The following is a 21,555-nucleotide window of genomic DNA, read 5'->3' as shown; positions in this document are numbered from 1 at the left end:
TCTACAACCATAAATTCTTTTATTTTTTGCGCATAAATTAGAGAGTACAAATTATTAGTTTGAATAGCCGTTATATAGTACAAGGCATGTTAGTGCAAAGGTGCATAATATACCATATATGGCCGTTAAAAACTAACCACATGCCCAATAAAGTGGGTCACATTCGGACCGCGAATGGCAAAGAAAAATGGATGATCCGCCCGAAAGAATTTTTGCCGCGAGGAATTGCTAATGACAATCGGCTTATATCCTAAAAAAAAAGAGTTGTAATATCACAATAGAAGTGACCTGGTCATAGCATTCAATTACTCACCTGCCGCCGGTTGTGGTAACGCTGAGCCAGAGCCGGATTCATTTAGGTCAATGCGCAACTTCTGTAGGACGTCGAGAATAGGCAGATTGGTGGAAGCTGAGTGCAAATGCTTAAAGTTGGCAGCGGAACTAAAGATCTCCGAAAAGCCCATCTGCAAGAATAGTATAAAATTAAAACATGATAACATAACTCGCTGCTTAGGGTATTACTTGTTTGAGCGCTTGTCGCAAACTACATTCGAAGTCGATGCTAAATTTGGGCAGCAAGACTTGAACACTTTCCATTTGCATACGCTGCTGCAATTCCCCGAGATCCACAGTACGCAATTGAGTCTCCAGCTGGGCTAAGGCCGAGGCATCACGCTGATTGGGCAGGATTAGAAGCATTGCCAATTCGTCCTCATGCTCGTACGGCAATTCAATGGCACGTGAATTGAGCTCTCGCAACTCGGCGTACTTTACAAACATATCATCGTCAAAGAGCATGGGCACGGACTTCGCAACATTGCTGCTGCCGTCGTTTTTGTGGAACTCATAGAGGCCAGTGCGATACGCACTGAAAGGCAAGAACCATTTGCTTTGCAGTCGGGCCGCCAGCAACAGCAGCATAGATGCCATCTGACCACCATTCACCTGAAGCTGTTGCTGCCAGTTGCCGCCGCCAATGCTGGCCAAGATATTATCGGTGATGTGGCGAGATAGCTTCTCGGGTTGCTGTAAATCCACACACTCTGCCGTCGCATGGAAAAAGGTTTGTGCTATCTTCTGAAAGTCATCGGCAACTGCCAGACCGGAGTTTTGTTGCAGAAGCAGGCGATTTTCCAGCTGGATCTTAGTATCTGCATCGCTTGTCGCCGCATTCAATTCGGCGGCATAGAAGTTGGCCATTTTAGCATTGCTCACAAAGCGATCCTTTAACTTTAACAGCTTTTGCAGTTCCTCGGCAGTGGCCCCATCTGAGCCCAGATAGAGCAGTGTCAATGTCACCTCTAGCAACAGCGGAGATATGATCACATTTTGATCTTCAGCTGAAGCTGCAATGATGTGGAATATCTCCGCTCCAAGATTGAGTTCCGGCGGTAGACTGGAGCTGGAGGCAGGTGTAGAGCTCATTCTGATTAGGTTTTTTCGTGGCGTATTTGGGAACGATCTGCAAATAACATATTATATTTGTGTATTATTATATTGAATATATTCATTATTTTCAGATATGCATTAAAGAGGATTAATAGCTGAATATGAAAATATCACTGTGGTGGTGGTATACTAAACAAATTAGAATTAGATGGCTTAAAGTAAAATTTACTAAATGTAGCTTAAGTATGTGTTAGCATATTATTTTCTAGTCTTATTGTTAAAGGATACATTCCTCTTCGTATAAAGTTTAATAAAACTATGGTGATGAATTGTCATGTGCGACATTTCACTTGCACTTAAAATCAAAATTTTTGAAGAAAAAAAAAAGAAGTAAGAAAACTACAGTCTAACATTTGGTATATCAATATAGTATTACAATAAAAATATATCAAAGTAGCTAAGACCTAATTGCAGTAGGGAGTTTATGTCATGCAAATAACTTTTACAATTTTTATCTTCTCGCTTCTAAATTTTTAGGTAGCATAAACACAGTAATTATTATTATATGTTTATTTTCGCGATTCTAGCTTCAAAATTACGCATGTTATTCGATTAAATTATATATCGTCTCTGCTATTGACAGTAATAAAGAATATATATACTTTATGGGATTGGAGATGACTCCTTCTGATTCATTTGCTACCCTATTTGTAGCGAGTACAAAACAAAATAAACATCATTATAATGATAAATCAATTTATAAGATTTCTTTGAATTTAATAGATTTCGTTAAATTCAACCAGAAAGCAACTTCTGGTCTTGCAGCGTGCGATGTATTTATTTTATTGTAATTATTTTGAAAGTATCAATTTCAAATGCTTTATCAAGCGCAATAAGTTTCGTCGAAACACTAGGAATGCCTACAAATGTGGCATTAGACATCAGACACATGCCCACTATAAATGTTGTGTATGTTATGTATGTACTTGTATACCCAATAAATTTATTATTTAAACCATACAATAAATAAAATTTAATTTAGTAAAGTATTTAGTCCAATGTCTATTATGTTAACAAATTCGAGATTCGGAAAATGATGAGGCTTTTCTAAAATATAATTAATGTTTGATTTAATATTATATTGCACGAGTTACAAAAAATGCGATTAAAGAAATAAGAACTTTTGTGCAAATAATATGTAAATTTATGATATAGTAACCATATGTGAAATGTTTTAATTTTAATATCCCTTCCATTAACATGATCTTGAATCATAATATTTGTATATACTATCGTCTAATAAACTATTTCAATTTCTTATCTCATTCTGTTTTACTTAATATTTTGCATGGGTTCATATTTACGAGCATGCCATTAATTTAATTTTCTTCGAATGGTCAAAAGTTGAGTCTTGGCCTCAAAACTGTTTTATTAAACAATCTCTTCCGTTTCACTATTCAAGCCCGTAAAAGCCATCGAACAAGAGTAAATAAATAGCAGATAAGTCAGATCGACTTTTTCATACCCATTCAACTAGTAAATACATCAATTTAGAACACTAACAAATATGTACATACATATGTATAACAAAGGCGAGTGAAAATTTACTAATATTGAACTTATATTCAAATTGAGATTATGAGATTAAATATAACAGCTATTAGTATTTTTTTTCTTTTCTTATTCCTTTCTGAAAGATTACAGAGTATTGTTACACTAGATATAGTACACCAATGAAAACAACAAGTCGAAAAAATAATGGCCCCAGACAATTGCCCACAAACATAGAAAAACTTGACACTATTCTAGGTTAAGCAACAAAGTACACAATAACACGAAACGGGAAAACTTTGACATTGCGCGGCAAAAGAAACATTCATACTCACATGCATGAGTGAATCTATACACACACGTATACACACACACACTGTTGCACGCGCATTAGTATTTTCGGCAACTTTTAATCTGACGCGAATTTTAATCGGATGCCCAATTTGAATGAAAGTGGACACAATAACATACAGAAATTGACTAACAAATACCCTTTTGCAGATAGTTCTGACAGCTGTTAAATCTTATGCTGATATTCAACTGATGTATTTACTCAATTAATAAATGAGAGGTTTTAATTAACTTTTTATTTATCGGAAATCATGTCACATACGAATTGCGTGAAGTTTACAATTTTGATTTTTATAGGGTATCCTCTCAGTTCACATAAAAACAAATCGGTAGATCGTGCCAGCTGTCGACTAAGTAGTTTTACTCAGCGTGCTCTTAAATGTTTATTGTTTAGTTTTGGCGTGCCAATTTTTTCGTTTTCTTTAGGAAATTAATTACATCATGAATTTGTCAAAAGTATTCTCCATTCTTATTTCAATTTTGTTGTTGATAAAATGTAGATTTTTCTACAAAATATAGAGCACGATTCAACGAATGTATGCATATTGATCCGATTCTTAACAGATGGTAAACGATCAATAGATTTTCAATTGCTGTGCATGAGGTCACAGAATCATTTTCGTAGGCTGAAACAACAACAACTACAATCACTAAGAGCAACTATATTTATGTATGTTATGCACATATAGTATATACGCGATTGGGAAGGAACATGAGCAGTTTAATTAGATCTTTTTTCAATCATGAATTATGTACATGTACATACATATATTATTTCTTGTTCAAGGCATATATATATTTCTCAAAATGCATTATTAAATCATAATTTATAAATTTTTATTTTTAGATATGAATTTAACTTTTCTTTTTTGAATTATATATCAATAACTCAGCAAGTTATTGTTTCATTTCCAATTTTATATGTTTAACGTACACAATTTAAAATCATTTGACCAAAACATGGTTAACATATATTTTATTACACACTTTAAACATTTATATACATTTGTATTTAAAATTTTAAACACAACTTTACTGAGATACACTACAACACCAGAGCGTTGAATCTCAAAAATATCTCATGCCTCATTTATCACTGATCTCACTGATAATTACCTCTTACTTTTCCTGTCCACTCAGTAGTGCAACACACCAGAGGAAGTATACCCAAATGGTATACGAAACACGAAAACAAAAACAAAAATTACTCAAGATGCGTTGGCGAAAAACAAAATAGAAGAACGAGACCAGAGAATTCACGCCCGCACAGAGCTTCGCACACAATTGAACTGAATGCTCATTTTCATTAGAGGATACAAAAACAAGTAAGAAAGCTACAGTCGAGTGTACTCGACTGTGAGATACCCGCTACCCATTTTGAATAAAATAAATATAATTTGCGGTATTTTCTCAAAATATACCGAATATACTGCAAAAATACTAAAAATATACCAAATGGTATATTTGGTATATCGACATAGTACCGCATTCAAAATATACCATAGACGGCACAATATACCAGATTGTCAGCCAAAGCAACTAAGACCCCTAGTAAGTAGGCGTTTTTGCCCATACAAAAATATTTCTTTTATAACTTCGACAATTTTTATCTGATCGCAACCAAATTTTCAGAAATCATAACTACTATAGTAGTTATTATATATACCAAAATTCGGAACTCTAGCTTTAAAATTACGCTTGTTATTCGATTTTTTTGTTTTGCGGGGGCGGAAGTGGGCGTGGCAAAAATTTGAAACAAACTTGATCTGCGTGCAAACATAACAAATGTTGTCGAAAAAAAATTATAGCTCTATCTCTTATAGTCTCTGAGATCTAGGTGTTCATACGGACGGACGGACAGACACACAGACGGACAGACGGACAGACGGACATGGCTATATCGTCTCGGCTGTTGACGCTGATCAAGAATATATATACTTTATAGGGTCGGAGATGCCTCCTTCTACCTGTTACATACATTTCCTGCCGGCACAAAGTTATAATACCCTTCTACCCTATGGGTAGCGGGTATAAATATATATGAAGAAGCTAATTAAATTGCGCTGCCGTTGTGTTCATTGATGACGACACTTGGGGAACGCTGAAAGCTCTGGCAAAGTTTTGAATTTTCTGCAACTGAAAATTTCATCTATTTTTACAATTTCTCTGGCCGCTCAAACAGCGACCGAACGACGCTAAAGACGAACTGCGATGCGGTGGGCGCTCTCAGCTCAGCGTCCACTGAGAGACCATTTCCATTCACAATTCTATTCTACTATATGTGTTTTGAACACAACCACTACAACGAGAATTGTCGCAGATTGGGATGCGACGCTTGATTAAATTGAGTCATACAGCATCAGCTTTGTTGCCATAGTTCTATTGTTTAATCAGCTTATCTAATCTGTCGCAATGGGGTCATTATGCTTTAGCAATGAATGCTTCGTAGTGCTGTTCTATTATATGGTACAGATAACGATTTATTATCATATCATATAGAATTTTGCCACAATTATAGATACAAATATTTTCTTTAAAATGTATGCAATTGTTGCTGCATTCGAATTTAATCCAGAAAAATATAATTTACATTGTCTAAAAAGGCAATCATGCTCATCGCTTACAATTTTTATTATCCGTTGACTGGATTGTTTAATTACTGACGATTAAAAGTTTATGTTGATCTCACAAGTGTACATATACATAATCAATAAATATTTTAACAGACTAACTATACATTCGAAAAGATTGATGTGTAATTCAAAATGGAATAAAGCACACACTCCAAACACACATTCAGCCATGCAAACGCAACAGGCTGCGTCCATCCCGTGTATCAGTGTAAAACAGTGTAAGGACACCCATCGCAGTTAGGCAGATTGCTGCTAGGTGTAAGAACACGTGGCATTTAGAATGTGGTCCGTGTGTGTGTGTGTGTGTAGATGTGCTTATATGAGTGTGTGTGTGCGAATCAATGGAAAGTAGTTAGCAACGCGCCTAAGATGCGTTTTCATGGCCGAATGCGGTACAGTGTGGAAGGGCATCATTGAAAGAGTATTAACTTGGAGTGGCAAGACAGTATAGATTGTGTGTGCATTTGTAGTGTAGGCGCGGTCGCATATGACGAAAAACAAAATGTGTGTATGGTATATATATGTGATGGTTGGCACTTGTGATTTTTGTTAGAAGGAATATCCACCCTCGGGCGCCTTTGGCTGTGTGGCATTAAACTCCAATGCGCCATTAACCTCCTGGGGCGCAAGTTTCTGCTCGGCCTCGTCGTCGCCAGTGTTGAAGTAGGTATCAATGATGGCATAGGCCTTCTTGTAGACCTCTTCGTTCTCGTGTTGCTGCAATGCCTCCAGCTTATCGAGACCACCCAACTCCTCCACCATCAGGCATAGATTTTCGGTGCTACCCATTTTCTCAGCAAGTGCAAAGAGATTGGAAAGTCCTGTTTGGACCACCTTGATGGTGCGAGGATCTTTGGCATCCAGCAAATCAATGAAGGGCTTCAATATCTTGTTCTTTTCTATTAATTCCACAATTTGCTCGGGTGTACCCGAAGTGGTAGTATTGGTCACTGCCCAAGCTGCCTCTTTTTGGGCCTTGAAATCGCCCTTCTCAAGCACATGACGAATCTGGTGAAAGATGCCCGCATCGATTACCGCCTGAATCTGTTTCTGATTGCCGGCTGTAATGTTGCTCACAGTCCATGCCGCCTCCTTGACAATATTACCCTTGGGGTGCTGCAGCAACAAGCCTAGTTTGGGCAAGCCATTAGAGGCTATAACCACATCGGTCTGCAAATATGATATATATATTATTATTATTATTATTATTATTATATCATAATATAACAATTTAACAACCATCAACTGACCTGCTGATCCGTTCCAGTTACTATGTTGCCCACACTACGTAGGGCAGGCACAATGATACTGGGTTCATCAGTCTTGAGAAGATTCACCAACTTTGGCACTGCATCCGTATCGACGACCGCCTGTATTTTGTGGTTGTCATCGTCAGTGACGTAGGAGAGTGCCCAACAGGCATCGGCCAACACCTGAATGTCTTGGCTAAGAAGCAATTGAGACAGCACTGGCAACAAGCGTTTCACCTGCTCAAAGGGTGGCGATGGATTCTTGTTGCGACACAAGTTTGACATGAGCCAGACAATGTTGCGTAGGAACGAGATGGGTGTGTCATTATTAATTAGTGGCAAGATGCCATCGATCACATTATTGTGAATAACAATGTCACGTGCCGCGGCGCCATCGCCAGCAATGTTTCCGAGTGCCCAAACAGCCTGCTCAGCCAGATTTATGGACTTGGACTGCAACAGGGCAATAAAATGCGGCACTGCATCCTGTTCTATCACGCAACGAGTTTGCTCAGATGTGCCAGAGGCAATATTGGTCAGGGCCCAAGCGGCTTCGAATTGCAGCATGGTGCTACGGGAGAATGACATGAATAATGTGATAATAATATAAAAAAATGTATTACTTACTTGCCAGTATTTTGAAGGAAGCTAATGCAAATTGGCACAATGCCATGTCCGATCATCAGATCAATGGGCGGATTGCGTTCACGACTTAGCATCTTGCGGGCCTGCTGCATACCCAGGAACTGTCGCTCCTGATCCTTGCTGTTCATGGCAATCACAATCTCATCGACCGACAGTTGCACTGGCGATTGGCCGTTGACCTCCTTGAGAGGTGAGGTGAGGTCTTCGTCATTGATGTTACGACGCTTGAACATCTGATCCTCTTTCTTAGATTTGCGCAACTCGATGGTCACCTCATGGCGGCGCATGCGCGAGTCCTAGATAACAAGCAAACATGCAAGAGTTGAGGTTAAACCTGAACGGCAAGTTTAAAAAGACCGCTCTTACCTGCGTGTTAAGAGAGTTTGCCTTATATTGGCCCTGGTGTGTACTTCCATCCGCTTTGTTCATGATGAAAATTTTATTGGTTTTTTTTTTGTAGTTCTCTTTTGATAATTAAAATAAAATTGTTTCTGCCACGATTAGAAGTTTACAGCTATAATGAAAAACTTGCTGTTAGTAGTGTGCAAAGGAAATGCAGAGACAGACAGAGATCAAAGCCTGCTACGATTATACACGCATATGTATATACATGCAAGAATCGTGCAATTGTGTGCGTACTTTTGGCATTTCTTTTGTGCCTGCCGATCTTTTCGTTTTCATCTCCCTTTTTGCTCTTTGCAGAGCCTGCTTCGCAAGGCCAAAGTAAGAACAACAAAAGCAACAGCTGCGCTGCCAATGCGCTTCAAGGCGCAAAGCAAAAGATGGCAAAAATGGGACCGCCATTTGCTAGTGAAGCGGCGGCGCAGCAGCCTTGTTCGTCCAATCTTTGTTACTTCACTTACCTCTATTTCTTTAGCTGTATTTTAATGTACGGTCCACCGCTATAAAAAATATGTTTAACAAAAAAACTTTTTAATTTGCTTCACCCTACAAATTTGGAACTAATATAACCAAATCTCTGTGTATCTGAACACCTTTAAAATCGAAATAAAACTGATGTAAATGATTGTAATATTACGGAGAACGTAGCAGAGAATTGGATTCCGATGACTACTTTGCTTTGCGCTAAAAAAGTGCCGTTTTATTTAAATGAAATGCTTGCTTTGATCGATAGTGTGGCCGTAGAGCGTGATTTCCAAATATGCTATTTTAAGAAGAGAAATATACCAAGTATACCAGTTTTAGGATTATTGTAATTATTTTGTATGATTTTTTTGTATAATTTATTACAGTCTCTTTGCTTTAAGCGATAACATTAATTGCATAAAAATGAGCTCGTATTTGAAGATTGGATTTGTCAAAATATTACATATTTAATCAAAGATGCAAAGTTGTAATGTGCTACACGAGTGTCGCTGTTAATTTTAACACGATCGCTCAAAATAATAATGCCACCATCCGCTAGATGGCGTGCGAATCAAATGTTTTTAATTTTCCTGATTCGCTTAAAAATACAAGTAGTTGAAATAATTTTATCATATAAAAGAATATTAATGAGGCCATATTTTTTTTTTTAAATATTCCGCAATGCCCAAAAAAAAATGCACGCTTACAAATGTGATGTGAACAAACACGATCCACATACTTGCAGCGAAGAAATTTACCATCCACACGAGCGGAGTCTGCAAATTCAGCAAAACGACTTGCTTGTTTGCTTTTTAAAACAAACTTGGTTATTTCATCGAAATGCAGTTAATTTGATTTCCTGCCACAAATTACTTTATACATACATATGCAATGTGTTTTACATGCATATTTTAGAAACATCAGCTGAATTTTATCAAAGTGATACAATTTCAATTGCTTTTGAATAAATTTTTTATTTGAACAGAAAGTATTCAGCGTGGTCAGTTTAATTTATGCCGACTTTTTGTCCTCCTCCTTATTGTCCTCGTTCACTGGAGCTGGAGCTGAAGCTGGGGTAGTGGAACCGTTTTCCTTAGCAACACGAGCTTCTACCACATCGGAATCGTTGTCGCCATCGCTGGAATCAGCCGGAGCTGGGGACGCTGATGGATAAGGTGGGAACTGCTGATCCTGTGGGTAAAGCTGCTGCTGTTGCTGCTGCTCCTCCGTGTAGTCAATGGGCGCTGGCTCCTGTTCGGGCTGACGAGGTGCCTCCACAACTTCGCTCTCCTGCTCGACATTAACCTGTTGTGGCTGGAAAAGCTGCTGTTGTGGCTGGAACACTTGCTGCTGGGCTTGTGGGTAGTAGATTGGTGCGGGGAATGTGGCTGGAGCGGCAACCACTGGAGCAGCGGCAACCACTGGAGCGGTGGCAACAGGTGCGACGACTGCAGCACGGGCAGCAACCACAGGCTCACGGTGCACCACAGCATTGAAGCCATTGATGTCGTCGGCGGTGTAGGTCACTGTGCGCTTATAACCATCGGCATCGAGGACACTGTAGGAGCCAACCACATTACCACCGTCGCGGCTTTCCACTTGGCTCTTGATATCGCCGGTGAGCGAGTCATGGACGCCATAGGAGAAATCGTAACGGGGCGCAGACTCCAGTTCCACCTGCTTGACAATCGGGGCAACGGTCTTCACAACGGGAGCGATAGCGGGAGCTGCGTAAGTACTCACAACGGGAGCAGCCACTGGAGCAACTGGAGCAACTGCAGCAACTGGGGCAACAGCCTTCACAAAGGGCGAGGGCACAGCGTATGACTTTGTGTAAATCGGTGCAGCTGGCAGCAGCGTTTTGGCCAACACTGGAGCCGCCGCTGCCTGATGATAGAGAGCAGCAGCTGGTGCCGCATGGTAGACAGCGGGAGCTGACTGATAGGTGGCAAAGCCGGGATGGTAACCAGCGTACGTGGCTGCGAAGCCACCTAGACAGCTGCCAGCGAGCGCCATCAGGGAGAGTGCGGTCAGAAACTGGAATAGGAAGCGATTAAGATCGATTAAGTTGGGGATTGAATTGGGGTTTTGATATCTGATGATATCTAATAATTTAAAACTATTCTGATCTGATGATTGAAGATTAAATCAATCGCTATCAACTTTATCTAAATCACAAAGATAAAATATCTTGTTAAAAGATAAAGTTGTTTAAAATAAAATAAGAACATTTACATGATACTTTAGAAGAGATATTCTAATACTGGATACTGTCTTAATAATATTTATAACGTCAGGTTTAGTATACTATATAAAAAATAATGAAGTCCACTCCGTAGTAAAATAGATCGACATTTTATATGTAGTACTCAAGTATTATATAATCCTGCCCTATACATGAAGTCAATGATCTATCATAAAATAAAGTTCACAATCTAAATTAAAGATAAGAAAAGAGCACGCTGTGTAGCCTGAAGATGAATTAGACAATAAAATATCTTCGACTTTGATAAACTTGTGATAGAAACTACAAATTCCTTGATGTGCATAGATATTATAAGTTTAGCACGTAACACGATTTGCGTTCGATGTCCTTTCCTTGGCGGTATTTATACCCGCTGGATATAAGTGGTTTAGCCAAGCAACTTACTCGACTTGCCATTTTCTCGTTAACTTGGCTTTGATTGAAACTTGGAAACACGCGGCACACACGCACACACACTGCAACACACACAGGTATGCAAATTTATCGGGCGAATCCGTCGAGTTTACAAGGTAGTTTTCGTCCTCGCCAACACTTGATGATGGCGATGTGAGCGACGTTTGGTTAATGATGTGGTTCGCTCTGCGTGCATGTCACTTTATATGGAGCGGGCGTGTAGTCTAGAATTAGCTCTTGGCTGCCCTGTGGTGTTGTCCATTTACACCCACACACGTACTCACGAAGCATTTGACAACGTGCAAAACCGGTAATAAGTACAAAAGTATCTCGAAAGTACAAAAGTATCTTATAGATGCCCGTGTTGACAATTTGACAATTGTGTCGCAAACTGGTTTCGTTTCATAGTCGAGCTGATAGTTGGGCTTCAGTACAGATCTCCATTTGGGATTTGCTCTGTTTTTTTTTTTCAAGTTCAACGCTAACAGCGCTTCCTCGTGTGCCTATTGGCCATTATTTAATTAAGTCTTTAATTGTCATTTGAGTGCTCCAAATCCAATAAGTTATTCTTCAGCCAATCATCCTCGATTACATCACATTTTCAGTTTTTGCACTTGAAATTCACGATTTATTGCCTTCAGGCTGTCAGTCAACTCGCTGTCAACCTGTGGAGGAACTGTGCAAAGGCATTGGAGATGACCCCGTGTTTTTTAGCCATAGAAGAAAACACTTATAGATTGATCAGTCATTTATATTGCCTCTCCAAAACACAATAATTGTTCATTGCCGTTCGTACTGCGTGTGAGGATAAAAGTTGTCACTTTTAATGATAGATGACACTAACTCCCACTTAAGTAAACTGAAATTGAAAAGTTGATCCGTGTCTCCTTTCAAGTAATTTTAATTTTGTGTCACGATGCCATCTCTACTGACACATCACACTAGTCGACTGATTCCCACTAGAGTAGACACAAATCAAAAGATTAATCACACATCTCCTCTTAAGTTTGTAAGTTCACATTTATCGTGCCTCGTGTCACGATACAGTGCCATCTCAAGTGGCGCTGCCCAAACCGCCGTCCCTTTGGCACAGTCTCGTTGTTAGGTGATTTGTCAGCGCATTGTCTGTCAACACCTTTGGCTCTACTGTGGCTATTTCGTCTGCTTCACTTCATTTCTGCCCACTCAGTTTGTATGTCAGACGGGACGTAGCGTTTGCTTCATTTGCAGCATGAGTTTGAGTTTTCAGTTTTTAGTTATCTGTTTTCTGTTTTCAGTTTTCAGTTTCGCGCTTCACTTTCAGTCTCTGTTTCACTTACTGTTTCAATTTGTGTGTTGTTTCAGAGTCAGTTTCAGTTTCGGTGACTTTTTTAGTTGTTGTTTTCAGAGAATGTCTCATTTGTCCCATTTTCGTGAACGCGGTTTCGGTGTCCATGCCCCAAATGCCAACTACGATTTTGTTTATTTACTTGTTAATTGTCGCCTTGTTCGTTTCCCCACTTGTCGATATGCCAAACGCAATACTATAAATAAACATCTCCGTCTCATATCAAATTGAATCCAATACAAATTTTAAATATGTTACAATTACAATACAAATAAAATTACACGCGTTATTTAAACACAATTTAAATGTTTACTATTGATTTAGTGAATTTTCAAAAATATCGTAGCATAAAAGTGAATGGAAGTTGTGTAACCCACCGAGAAATTTAAACCTTTTCCAAGCGAAATGTCAAGGAAAAAATTCTAAAATACTTAGAATCAAGGAGAAATCCATCATTATGCGGTTAACTTTTACCTTGGGGTATGCATAGTGAACAAATTACCGAACGTTATTTAAACCTAATTGAGTGGATTTTTAATTGAAATTCGGTTTCATTCAATACAAAAGATTGAAGGTTACCTAGCATGAACAAAGAAGGGTTTTCTAACGAAAATGGGTAACAAAATTTTGTCAACTCATTTTGTGGTTAAAATCAATGTAATTAAACTCTAAATAGATTCAAGGAATTTCGAGCCTATTTGAATTAAGTCTTCAAGGCATCTTTTCTTAGTTTGTTGTTTTTTTTTATGTTTTTATTTTGTTGATATTGTTGTTGAGTAAACACTTAAAAGGCGAGCGTTTCCCCCTTTCAGTTTCAAAATTAAAAGTGCGTGAAGCGTTCATAAGTCGCTTGTGGAGTCTTCGTTGTTTCTTTTGTAGTCGACTCCGGAGGTTGAAGCATTATATTCGAATGGCCATTAAAGACCAATTACTGTCTCCAGACACGTACCCCCAAAGGTCTATCAAGATGCGTAGGCAGACCCAAACAGCTGTTTTGCGAAAATATGAAAGAGTAAATGGGAGAGACACAAACGAAGACAGAAAAAAGCGTTGTTCAACCTGAATTCCGCTGGCTGAATTACAAACTACAAAACAAACTAAAGAATGCAAAATTTTAATACTAATGAAGTTGGAAAAAATGATCCAATCTTATATTCATACGTGCATTCATATTTTCAATTATTTATCCGTGGTATATTTCTAATTAATTTGTTAATTAGTTCGATTACATACAAATATCGCTTTGTTATCGATTCTCGAATTTCATTCTTCTCTTATCGATACTTTCTTATTTTAAGTGTTGAGTAGTACGTACCTAAAATAAGTGTTGAGAATTGCGACTTGGGTTATGAGCTGCACTACACATATTAACGGATATCTTTTTGATGTAATAAGTCCATGATAACTATATAAACGATTCAAAATAATAATGCAGAACAGCTTAGTAATATTATGCAAACATGAAAAAAGATAAAATCAGCTCATTTTAATGAAAATTAATATCGCTTTAGTAGTGAACAAAATATTTATATTCCATTCGAATTTGATAGGAAAGCGAGCTAAGTGAAATGATTTACACTTGATGAATTCGTTTAATCGCAAAAGCGACAAAATTGCGGAAATTGCGGTAACGGAAATGCGAGTGCAAAGTGAGTACATTCATGAGCACGAGAAGCAGGCGACTAGATGTGGCTGCACTTTGACATTTGACAAATACTTAATAAACTCTTTTCGTTGACTTTGTCGCCACAAACGAAGGGCAGATGGCAAAACAGCCAACCAAAGACAGCGAGTGGTGGCAGCCAGCCGAATAGGTGATACTTCAGAGGCGAAGGGGAGATGTGTGTGTCGGACTGTAAAATGGCAGTGATACTGAGAGACGGTGGCAGCGACAGCGGCAATGATTGATTGCACGTTAAAGCTCGAGAGCATCACATCATTTCCTTTTTACACTTGACAGGAAATGCATTTTTAGCTAGCGAAATGAGCAACGTGTATTGAGTGAGATGGAAAGAGAATGAGAGATAAACAGTGAAAGAGAAAGGTAAACACAACTGATGTTAGTCCAACTAGATACGCAAATCAGAGTTCCTGCAATAAAAAGGTAACACGAGGAAATACCCTATAAAAGACGTTTAACAACATTTATTGCAACACCAGTCTTGACTACGAATAATTCATGAAGGGGCAAAATCTTATCTTGTTATCCTTTTGTGCTGCTTGAGTTGACACTTACTATTTCAGCTATTACCTTTTTAATCATTCCCCTACTTCTTGTCAAATACAGGGTATTCCAAGTGGGCGGCTCTTGCCAAAGGCAGTCGACTGCAGTTCCACAGACAATTTACACAAAAATCACACAACCTTGCAAGTGTGTGCGAGTGTGTGTGTGTGTGTATGTGGAGTGTATGTGTATAGGTAAAGGCATTGGAATGGAAATGTTGTCAAGGTTCTCGGCTCCTCAATTCTCGCTTCTCAGCCTTTAAGTTGGAAACTTTCCATGCCATCAAACAGGAACTTTAGCTTTTGGGGCTGTCAGCCAATAGAAAACAATTTAAGCCAATTAGTTGGCAAGCGTTAATCCCTGCACACAGATATCGATCAAAACTATCCATTGACAGGCAAATTCAAGCTCATAAACACCTTTCCGCATTCAATGAATGAAAACATTCATCTCGAAGCTATGGCAGCAGCATAATTGCCAGCCAGCCATGCCAAGACAAATGACCTGAGACAAATCACACACACCTACTCACTCACACACTCTTCAAGCGCTGAGAGTAAACTGTGAATGAACTCATACACTCACGCCGGCAAAATAATCCATCAAAATTGGCGACGAAACGGAAATCCAAACATGCTCAGTAAACTAAATGTAGTTTTGAATTAATAAAATAATTTAAGAAACTTACGCCAGGAACTTGTTCTGCAATTTAAATTTCCTTTTCAAAAATATTAATAATTACAAAGTAATCACATTCAGTACACTATAATGAAATTAGATAAAACAAAAAGTATTTAACTTTGCATATGAAATATGAGTTTATTTAATTAAAGTATTTTAAGTAAATGAATACGATAACTAGTCTGTGCTCTTTGCAAAAGCAATTGACGCCACCGGCGTTGTTTAATATATTGTATATCGATCAAAGTCTGGCGACAAATTCTATAGACACAAACAATGAAATTAATCAATTTAACGATGCGATTAAAATTGAATTGTGTCAACGGTGTCCACAGCAAAAAAGTGTAGTCTGATTTTGGCTGATTTATTTTTATTGCGTATATATTTTGATATCATACATATATTGCTTAATCCCAATTTTCGTGTCTGTTGTCGGCGCTTTAGAGCTTTAAAGATTATGCAATAAAAGGAGACCAAAGAACTAGATGAACGATTGGCGATTGTCCGCGACTTCGAGAATAACACCCGCACCCAACTTATACACAGTCAGACAAATAGACAGAAAAAGGGGCCAATTACAGGGTTGCTAAGCGGATTTGAAACTCACAGCCAGCTGGCTCGAATTGAAGAGTATGGTAATCATGGCAATTGCTTGCTTGGATTGATAGTAGTTTGTATGCAAGTAAATATCTGCAATTGACTTAAGCTTCTTAACTTAAGTAAGTAACTAGATATGTCCTTCAATTAATAATTATTTAAGATCCTTCCCAGCGATAAATAAATTTCTTTAAACCACATTCCCACCTTTAACCTTTGCATTGAACCCTGCGGAATGATGACCCAATACAGCCTATGTATTGTATCTGTAAATCACATACATATATGTATATGTATATTTAAAATAAAACAAGTAAGAAAGATACCCGCTACCCATTTTGAATAAAAGCAATATATTTTGCGGTATTCTCAAAATATACTAAATATACTACAAAAATACTAAAAATATACCGAATGATATATATGGTATATCGATATAGTACCGCATTCATAATATACCATAGACGGCACAATATACCAAATTGTCAGCCAAAGCAACTAAGACCTAGAGTAGGCGTTTTTGCCCATACAAAAGTATTTCTTTAATAACTTCGAAAGTATTAACTTTAATAACTTGGTAAAAAATTTTAAACAAACCTGATCTGCGTGTAAACATAACAAATGCTGTCGAAAAAAAATTATAGCTCTATCTCTTATAGTCTCTGAGATCTAGGTGTTCATACGGACAGACACACAGACGGACAGACGGACATGGCTAGATCGTCTCGGTTGTTGACGCTGATCAAGAATATATATTCTTTATAGGGCCGGAGATGCCTCCTTCTACCTGTTACATACATTTCCTATCGGCACAAAGTTATAATACCCTTCTATGTTACCCTATGGGTAGCGGGTATAAAAATATGGTTAAACATCATTCAACTTAACTAAGCTGAAGTAAACTTTTACATACAAATAAAATCATTGTTTTTATTTCAATCGCCCAAATCGAGATTACATGACTTAAGAATTAAAAAGTAAGAAATCTATAGCCGAATGTAAGAAACCCCCTAACTATTTTCAATACAAGCAAAATAAAATATACCAAAACATATAAAAAATATACCGAATGCTGCTTTTGGTATATCGATATTCTAAATATACTATACACAATATACTATATTGTTAGACCCGATTGTAGTAGTTGTTTTTTGCCATATAAAAGTATTTCTTAAATAACTTCGACATCTTATAGCTATATCTCTTATACATAGTCTCTGAGATTTGGGTGTTCATACGGACAGACGGATATGGCTATATGTTCTCGGCTGTTAACGCTGATCTGCCTGTTACATAAATTATAATACCCTTTCTGGCCTATAGATATCGGGAATACAAATTTAGTGGTACATAAAATATGCAGAGAATATGGTATATCAATGAAATAAATTGTTAAACTTGCAACAATTTTTTCAGAACAAAATACAAGTTATGAATTCAGTTAAATATTTTGATGAACTGAAATTTCGATGGAGAATTTAAATAGAATCTGAGATTTTGTTTGACACAACTATTCCTCTGAAAATCGAAGTTATATGAGTTATTATGTTCTTCTAAATTCTATGTTTGAAAGGTAATGGGACATTTGGTAAGGATTAACTTTTTTCAATTCGGTTGAATTGAGCGACAGTTGATGAAGCTGAAATGCTGAGTATGAAGTACTCGTATTAGGAAAAGCTGTGCAACAAAGTGCCACCTGACTGCACTTGACAATGTTGCATATTTAAAGGCGTCTAAGTGCCGACAAAGAGTGCTGCACGCTATGTCTGACACATCATGCATGCTGTTTTGGGTTGTCTGATTGTTTTGAGCAAGAGCGTCAAGCGCCAAGCGCCAGGCGTGAAGCAACAACAATACTCTCCGCATCCGCATACACATCAAGAGCTACAACAACAATCACTGAGAGCATTGATTGCATTTGTGTCTGGCTGGCAGGAGTAATGCTCAGGGCCACGCCCACGCACTGTTCCACAGGCGCGTTTTAACAATGCCGTTGACATTCCAAGTGCATAAACAACAACAACAACGTCAGCAACAATGGCGACTACTTGCTAATGCCTAAAAATGTAAAGGGCTCTTGGACTTGGATGCATGCCACTTGAGCGCCGGCGTCGATATCGCGCGCTGTAACTGCAGTTTAACCTGGGCCATCAACAGCAACAGGAGCAGCAACAATCAGTGGAGTATGGAGTGCGGAGTTTGGAGTGCAGACGGGAACAAGCAGGAGGGCTCTTTATGGGCTAGCAAATAGTCAAACAAAAGAGGTTTTGGGACAATTGACTATCGAGTGAATGGAAATCACAGCAGTTTTGAATATTCAAATATTGACTGCATATTGTGCATATTGATTGGGCTTCCCATGCTCGTGTTGTTAACTTAACTTTCCCCAGATTTAAGGATAACTGGCTAAACAAGTGCTCTACGCAGATGTAGAGCGAGCCCTTTGTCAGGAGACTGGAGTCAACAGTCAGTCACAGCATGTCATGTCAACGATATGTTACCTACGTACCTACATCATCAACTTGTTGACACTTTAACGGCTGTTCGTGGCCCACGCGGCGAATACGTGATGCGGAATTGCGCACAGGAAACGGGAGAGATGAAACTCGTACAAGATGTGAGACGCTGTTTTGGAAATGCAGCATGGGTAAGCATGAGGTGTCTACGCTATTTTATGATTATGCAAAATATTTTACGCAGTGTGCTGACGTTGTTTGCCATTGCAAATGCGAATTTTAATTAAAATTCGCTTGACTAAACTTAAGCAAACGAGATAAAAACTGATAACAATCATATGTAATCACTGTGATAATTTACAATTCAACAAATCCCGAATTCTTTCCATCTGTTGAACAGTAAGTTACAATCGGTTCATTTGCTGTAGCCGTAATCTTTTTGCATTCATCTGTCTCGCAAGTGTTTCGTTGTCGCTTCGACCGCACTTTTTTTTCAGAGTTGATCTTCTCATAGCGGAGAGCTTTTGTCAGGCCTTTCAAGTTGTGTTCCACAGATATAACAACAACATCATAACTCACACACACACACACATCATCGGCTGAGAAATATCTTTCGTCGCTGGAGAATATTGTAAGTGAGCTTTTTACTCTTAGATTTTCTTTAAAATAGAGCTTTGTTATGGAATCTGTTAAAAATTTGTGGTCCGCGCTAACAGCTTAAAAATTCTGCAAACCAAGAATCCTTAAGAGACTTTGTCAGGTGATCCATTTACATATATGACGATATATTTAAATATTTTTCAAGTAATATAAAAATATCGTTATATTAATTTGCCATATTAAAATCTCTTGAAGATATATTATAACTATTTCACATATTTATTTTATTTATCAATTTATTTAGTTTTTTATTATTTATGTATTAGTTATAATTTAGCTTTAATATTGTTATTGTTGCTTTATTATTTCATTAATGTTTTCTTTTCCGCTTCTTTATGTAGGAGAAGTGTCCAGAGTCGATGGTTTCTTTCAACGAACAATCTTCGTTACCTATTACAAGTGAAAACATCAACTGAAGGCAGTTAGGCAAGTGCCAACACCGTATTCAGAATAACTGGAGATGATAGATTAAACACTAGTAGTATTTCAAAGCATTCTTTCTTTTTATATTATAAGGTTTTTACCTGTCTACTAATCTCGGTTCTTGGAACGCATTAAAATGCTATTGAAATTATATTTTGGTTGCATGCTAATTTTCTACTTAAAACTTAAAGCATTAAAAAAACAAAAAGTTATAAACTTTATTTTTCTACGGGGAGTTTTAGTAGCTGAGTGAACATTTTGTCGTAGTATAGATGTGTTGAAAAACTACAGTTCTTGGGATCGTATTTAGAAATAGAATAAACACGAATGAAAACTGCAGTCGAGTGTGCTTCACTTCTAGATACTCACCAAAGTGCACCCAAATTTTACAAGAAAAAATATGAGTTGGAACTACAATTTGATTTCTCCGACTCTTATAGTCTCTGAGTGTGCTTTCAGTCAAAAGGATATTACTACTTTATGGCTTGCATATTCTGCACTTCCGGATGTAACGATTCTATTATAGACTTGCACACTATGGTTACAGGGTACACAAAGATTTTCTTATGAAATGCTAACCTAAAACTGTCAAAAGTTATGAATTCGCTTGCTACGCACACATACATTCAAAGACTTGGGCAACTGCATTACAATTAAAGTGTAAAATTTGAATTGGGACCGCATCAGCAAAAAAAAAAAAGTAGTAGCCGCCTTAGGCATCGCAGATAAATCACATAAATTTATTATGATGATGGCATAAATCATAGTACCATATATAAAATTGCAGCTTGCCATCATGACTGCTGTTGTTGTTCCCTTTTTTGGGCATTGTTTTCGTTGCCTAAACGCCGCAAAATATGCAATGCCCACCAAGCGGGTCACAGCCAACAAAACCGAGGAGGAGCCAGAGTCAGGATGAGTACTAAAACCAGAGCCACTGTCAACGCTTGACCACTCCTAAAATGCACCGCTGTGGCGTAAATTTTCGGACAGTTTTACCAATTCTCGCCAGCAGCGTTTCCCTTCGTGCCTCTTGCGACGTCTCTTGGAGCGACAAAGCGACCCCCTTTAGGTTCATTGCTCAAAAATCACTAAAACAACAACAACAACAACAAAAAAAAAGCAGAGATTGTTGTGCTATGAAAATAATTTTCTTGTTTTTGTGTGTCCGGCAGCTTTCAGGCAGTCCTTAGTGCTGCATTTTGCAGTTGCCGTTGCCGTTGCCCGAACTCTGTTGGTTTTGCAATTTGTTTTTATTGCCTTGTTTTCAGTTTACCCTGTAGTTGTACAAGTGGTGAGGTATATAGTGTGAAACATAATTAACACTTATTTCATAAGCCCCAATTGAATTTCAAACTTAACCAACTAACAAGTTTTTAAATATCATCTATAATTTATGCTTTTGCTTATAATATATTATAAATATATAATGATAATAATGAGTTTAATGTTTATTTTTCAAACTGGGTTCATTTGTTTAGCTGTTTTTATTTTCTTTAAATTCCATTAAATGTTTATGAAGACTATAAATAAAACAAATTCACACCAAATATTTCTCTCTAGCCGCAACAATTGAAATGTGCGCAATTTGAAGCGTGTGAGCTTTTTTTACTGTTACTTGAAAACGGGAGATGCAAACAGAGTCAAAAATATCACATTTAGTGCATTACTCTTTGTGATACTATTCTTTATACTGAGTTTGGCTCTTTTTCGTTTTCGCATTCTAATACGAGCGACAAAAATTAACTTTAAGTGGAGTCGTATAATTTTGAACAGGAGTGTATGGTATTAACATATTATACATATGTATATTAAAATAAACAAAAAAAATAACTACACATT

At 37.7% G+C, this 21,555-nt stretch overlaps 3 protein-coding genes across 6 annotated transcripts; all 3 read right to left on the bottom strand.

The window, feature by feature from the left end:
• Positions 1-2: 2 nt before the first annotated feature.
• On the bottom strand, positions 3-4,606 carry LOC117564700 (serine protease inhibitor 42Dd). 2 transcript variants are annotated; one of them, XM_052002200.1, is made up of 4 exons: positions 4,226-4,323; positions 523-1,462; positions 314-464; positions 3-250 (listed from the first exon to the last, which is right to left on the bottom strand). In XM_052002200.1, exons 2-4 carry the CDS (start codon positions 1,423-1,425, stop codon positions 126-128), a joined length of 1,179 nt encoding a protein of 392 aa, XP_051858160.1. In that variant the 5' UTR covers positions 1,426-1,462; positions 4,226-4,323; the 3' UTR covers positions 3-125. The 2 variants fall into 2 exon arrangements, with proteins under 2 accessions (XP_051858160.1, XP_034099469.1); XM_034243578.2 differs by lacking the exon at positions 4,226-4,323 and adding an exon at positions 4,408-4,606 and having other exon boundaries at positions 4-250.
• Positions 4,607-5,903: 1,297 nt separating this feature from the next.
• On the bottom strand, positions 5,904-8,870 carry LOC117564699 (importin subunit alpha). The gene is made up of 5 exons (XM_034243577.2): positions 8,683-8,870; positions 8,186-8,333; positions 7,802-8,115; positions 7,175-7,745; positions 5,904-7,094 (listed from the first exon to the last, which is right to left on the bottom strand). Exons 2-5 carry the CDS (start codon positions 8,246-8,248, stop codon positions 6,474-6,476), a joined length of 1,569 nt encoding a protein of 522 aa, XP_034099468.1. The 5' UTR covers positions 8,249-8,333; positions 8,683-8,870; the 3' UTR covers positions 5,904-6,473.
• A 776-nt stretch (positions 8,871-9,646) lies between these two features.
• LOC117564649 (calphotin) lies at positions 9,647-11,413 on the bottom strand. 3 transcript variants are annotated; one of them, XM_052002201.1, is made up of 3 exons: positions 11,337-11,413; positions 10,430-10,723; positions 9,647-10,366 (listed from the first exon to the last, which is right to left on the bottom strand). In XM_052002201.1, exons 1-3 carry the CDS (start codon positions 11,346-11,348, stop codon positions 9,698-9,700), a joined length of 975 nt encoding a protein of 324 aa, XP_051858161.1. In that variant the 5' UTR covers positions 11,349-11,413; the 3' UTR covers positions 9,647-9,697. The 3 variants fall into 3 exon arrangements, with proteins under 3 accessions (XP_051858161.1, XP_051858162.1, XP_034099401.2); XM_052002202.1 differs by having other exon boundaries at positions 9,647-10,363; XM_034243510.2 differs by having other exon boundaries at positions 9,647-10,723.
• Between the last annotated feature and the right edge of the window lie 10,142 nt (positions 11,414-21,555).

This window comes from Drosophila albomicans, chromosome 2L (genome assembly GCF_009650485.2).
Source record: "Drosophila albomicans strain 15112-1751.03 chromosome 2L, ASM965048v2, whole genome shotgun sequence".
NCBI classification, from domain to species: Eukaryota; Metazoa; Arthropoda; class Insecta; order Diptera; family Drosophilidae; genus Drosophila; species Drosophila albomicans.
This window is presented reverse-complemented; position numbering and strand designations above follow the sequence as displayed.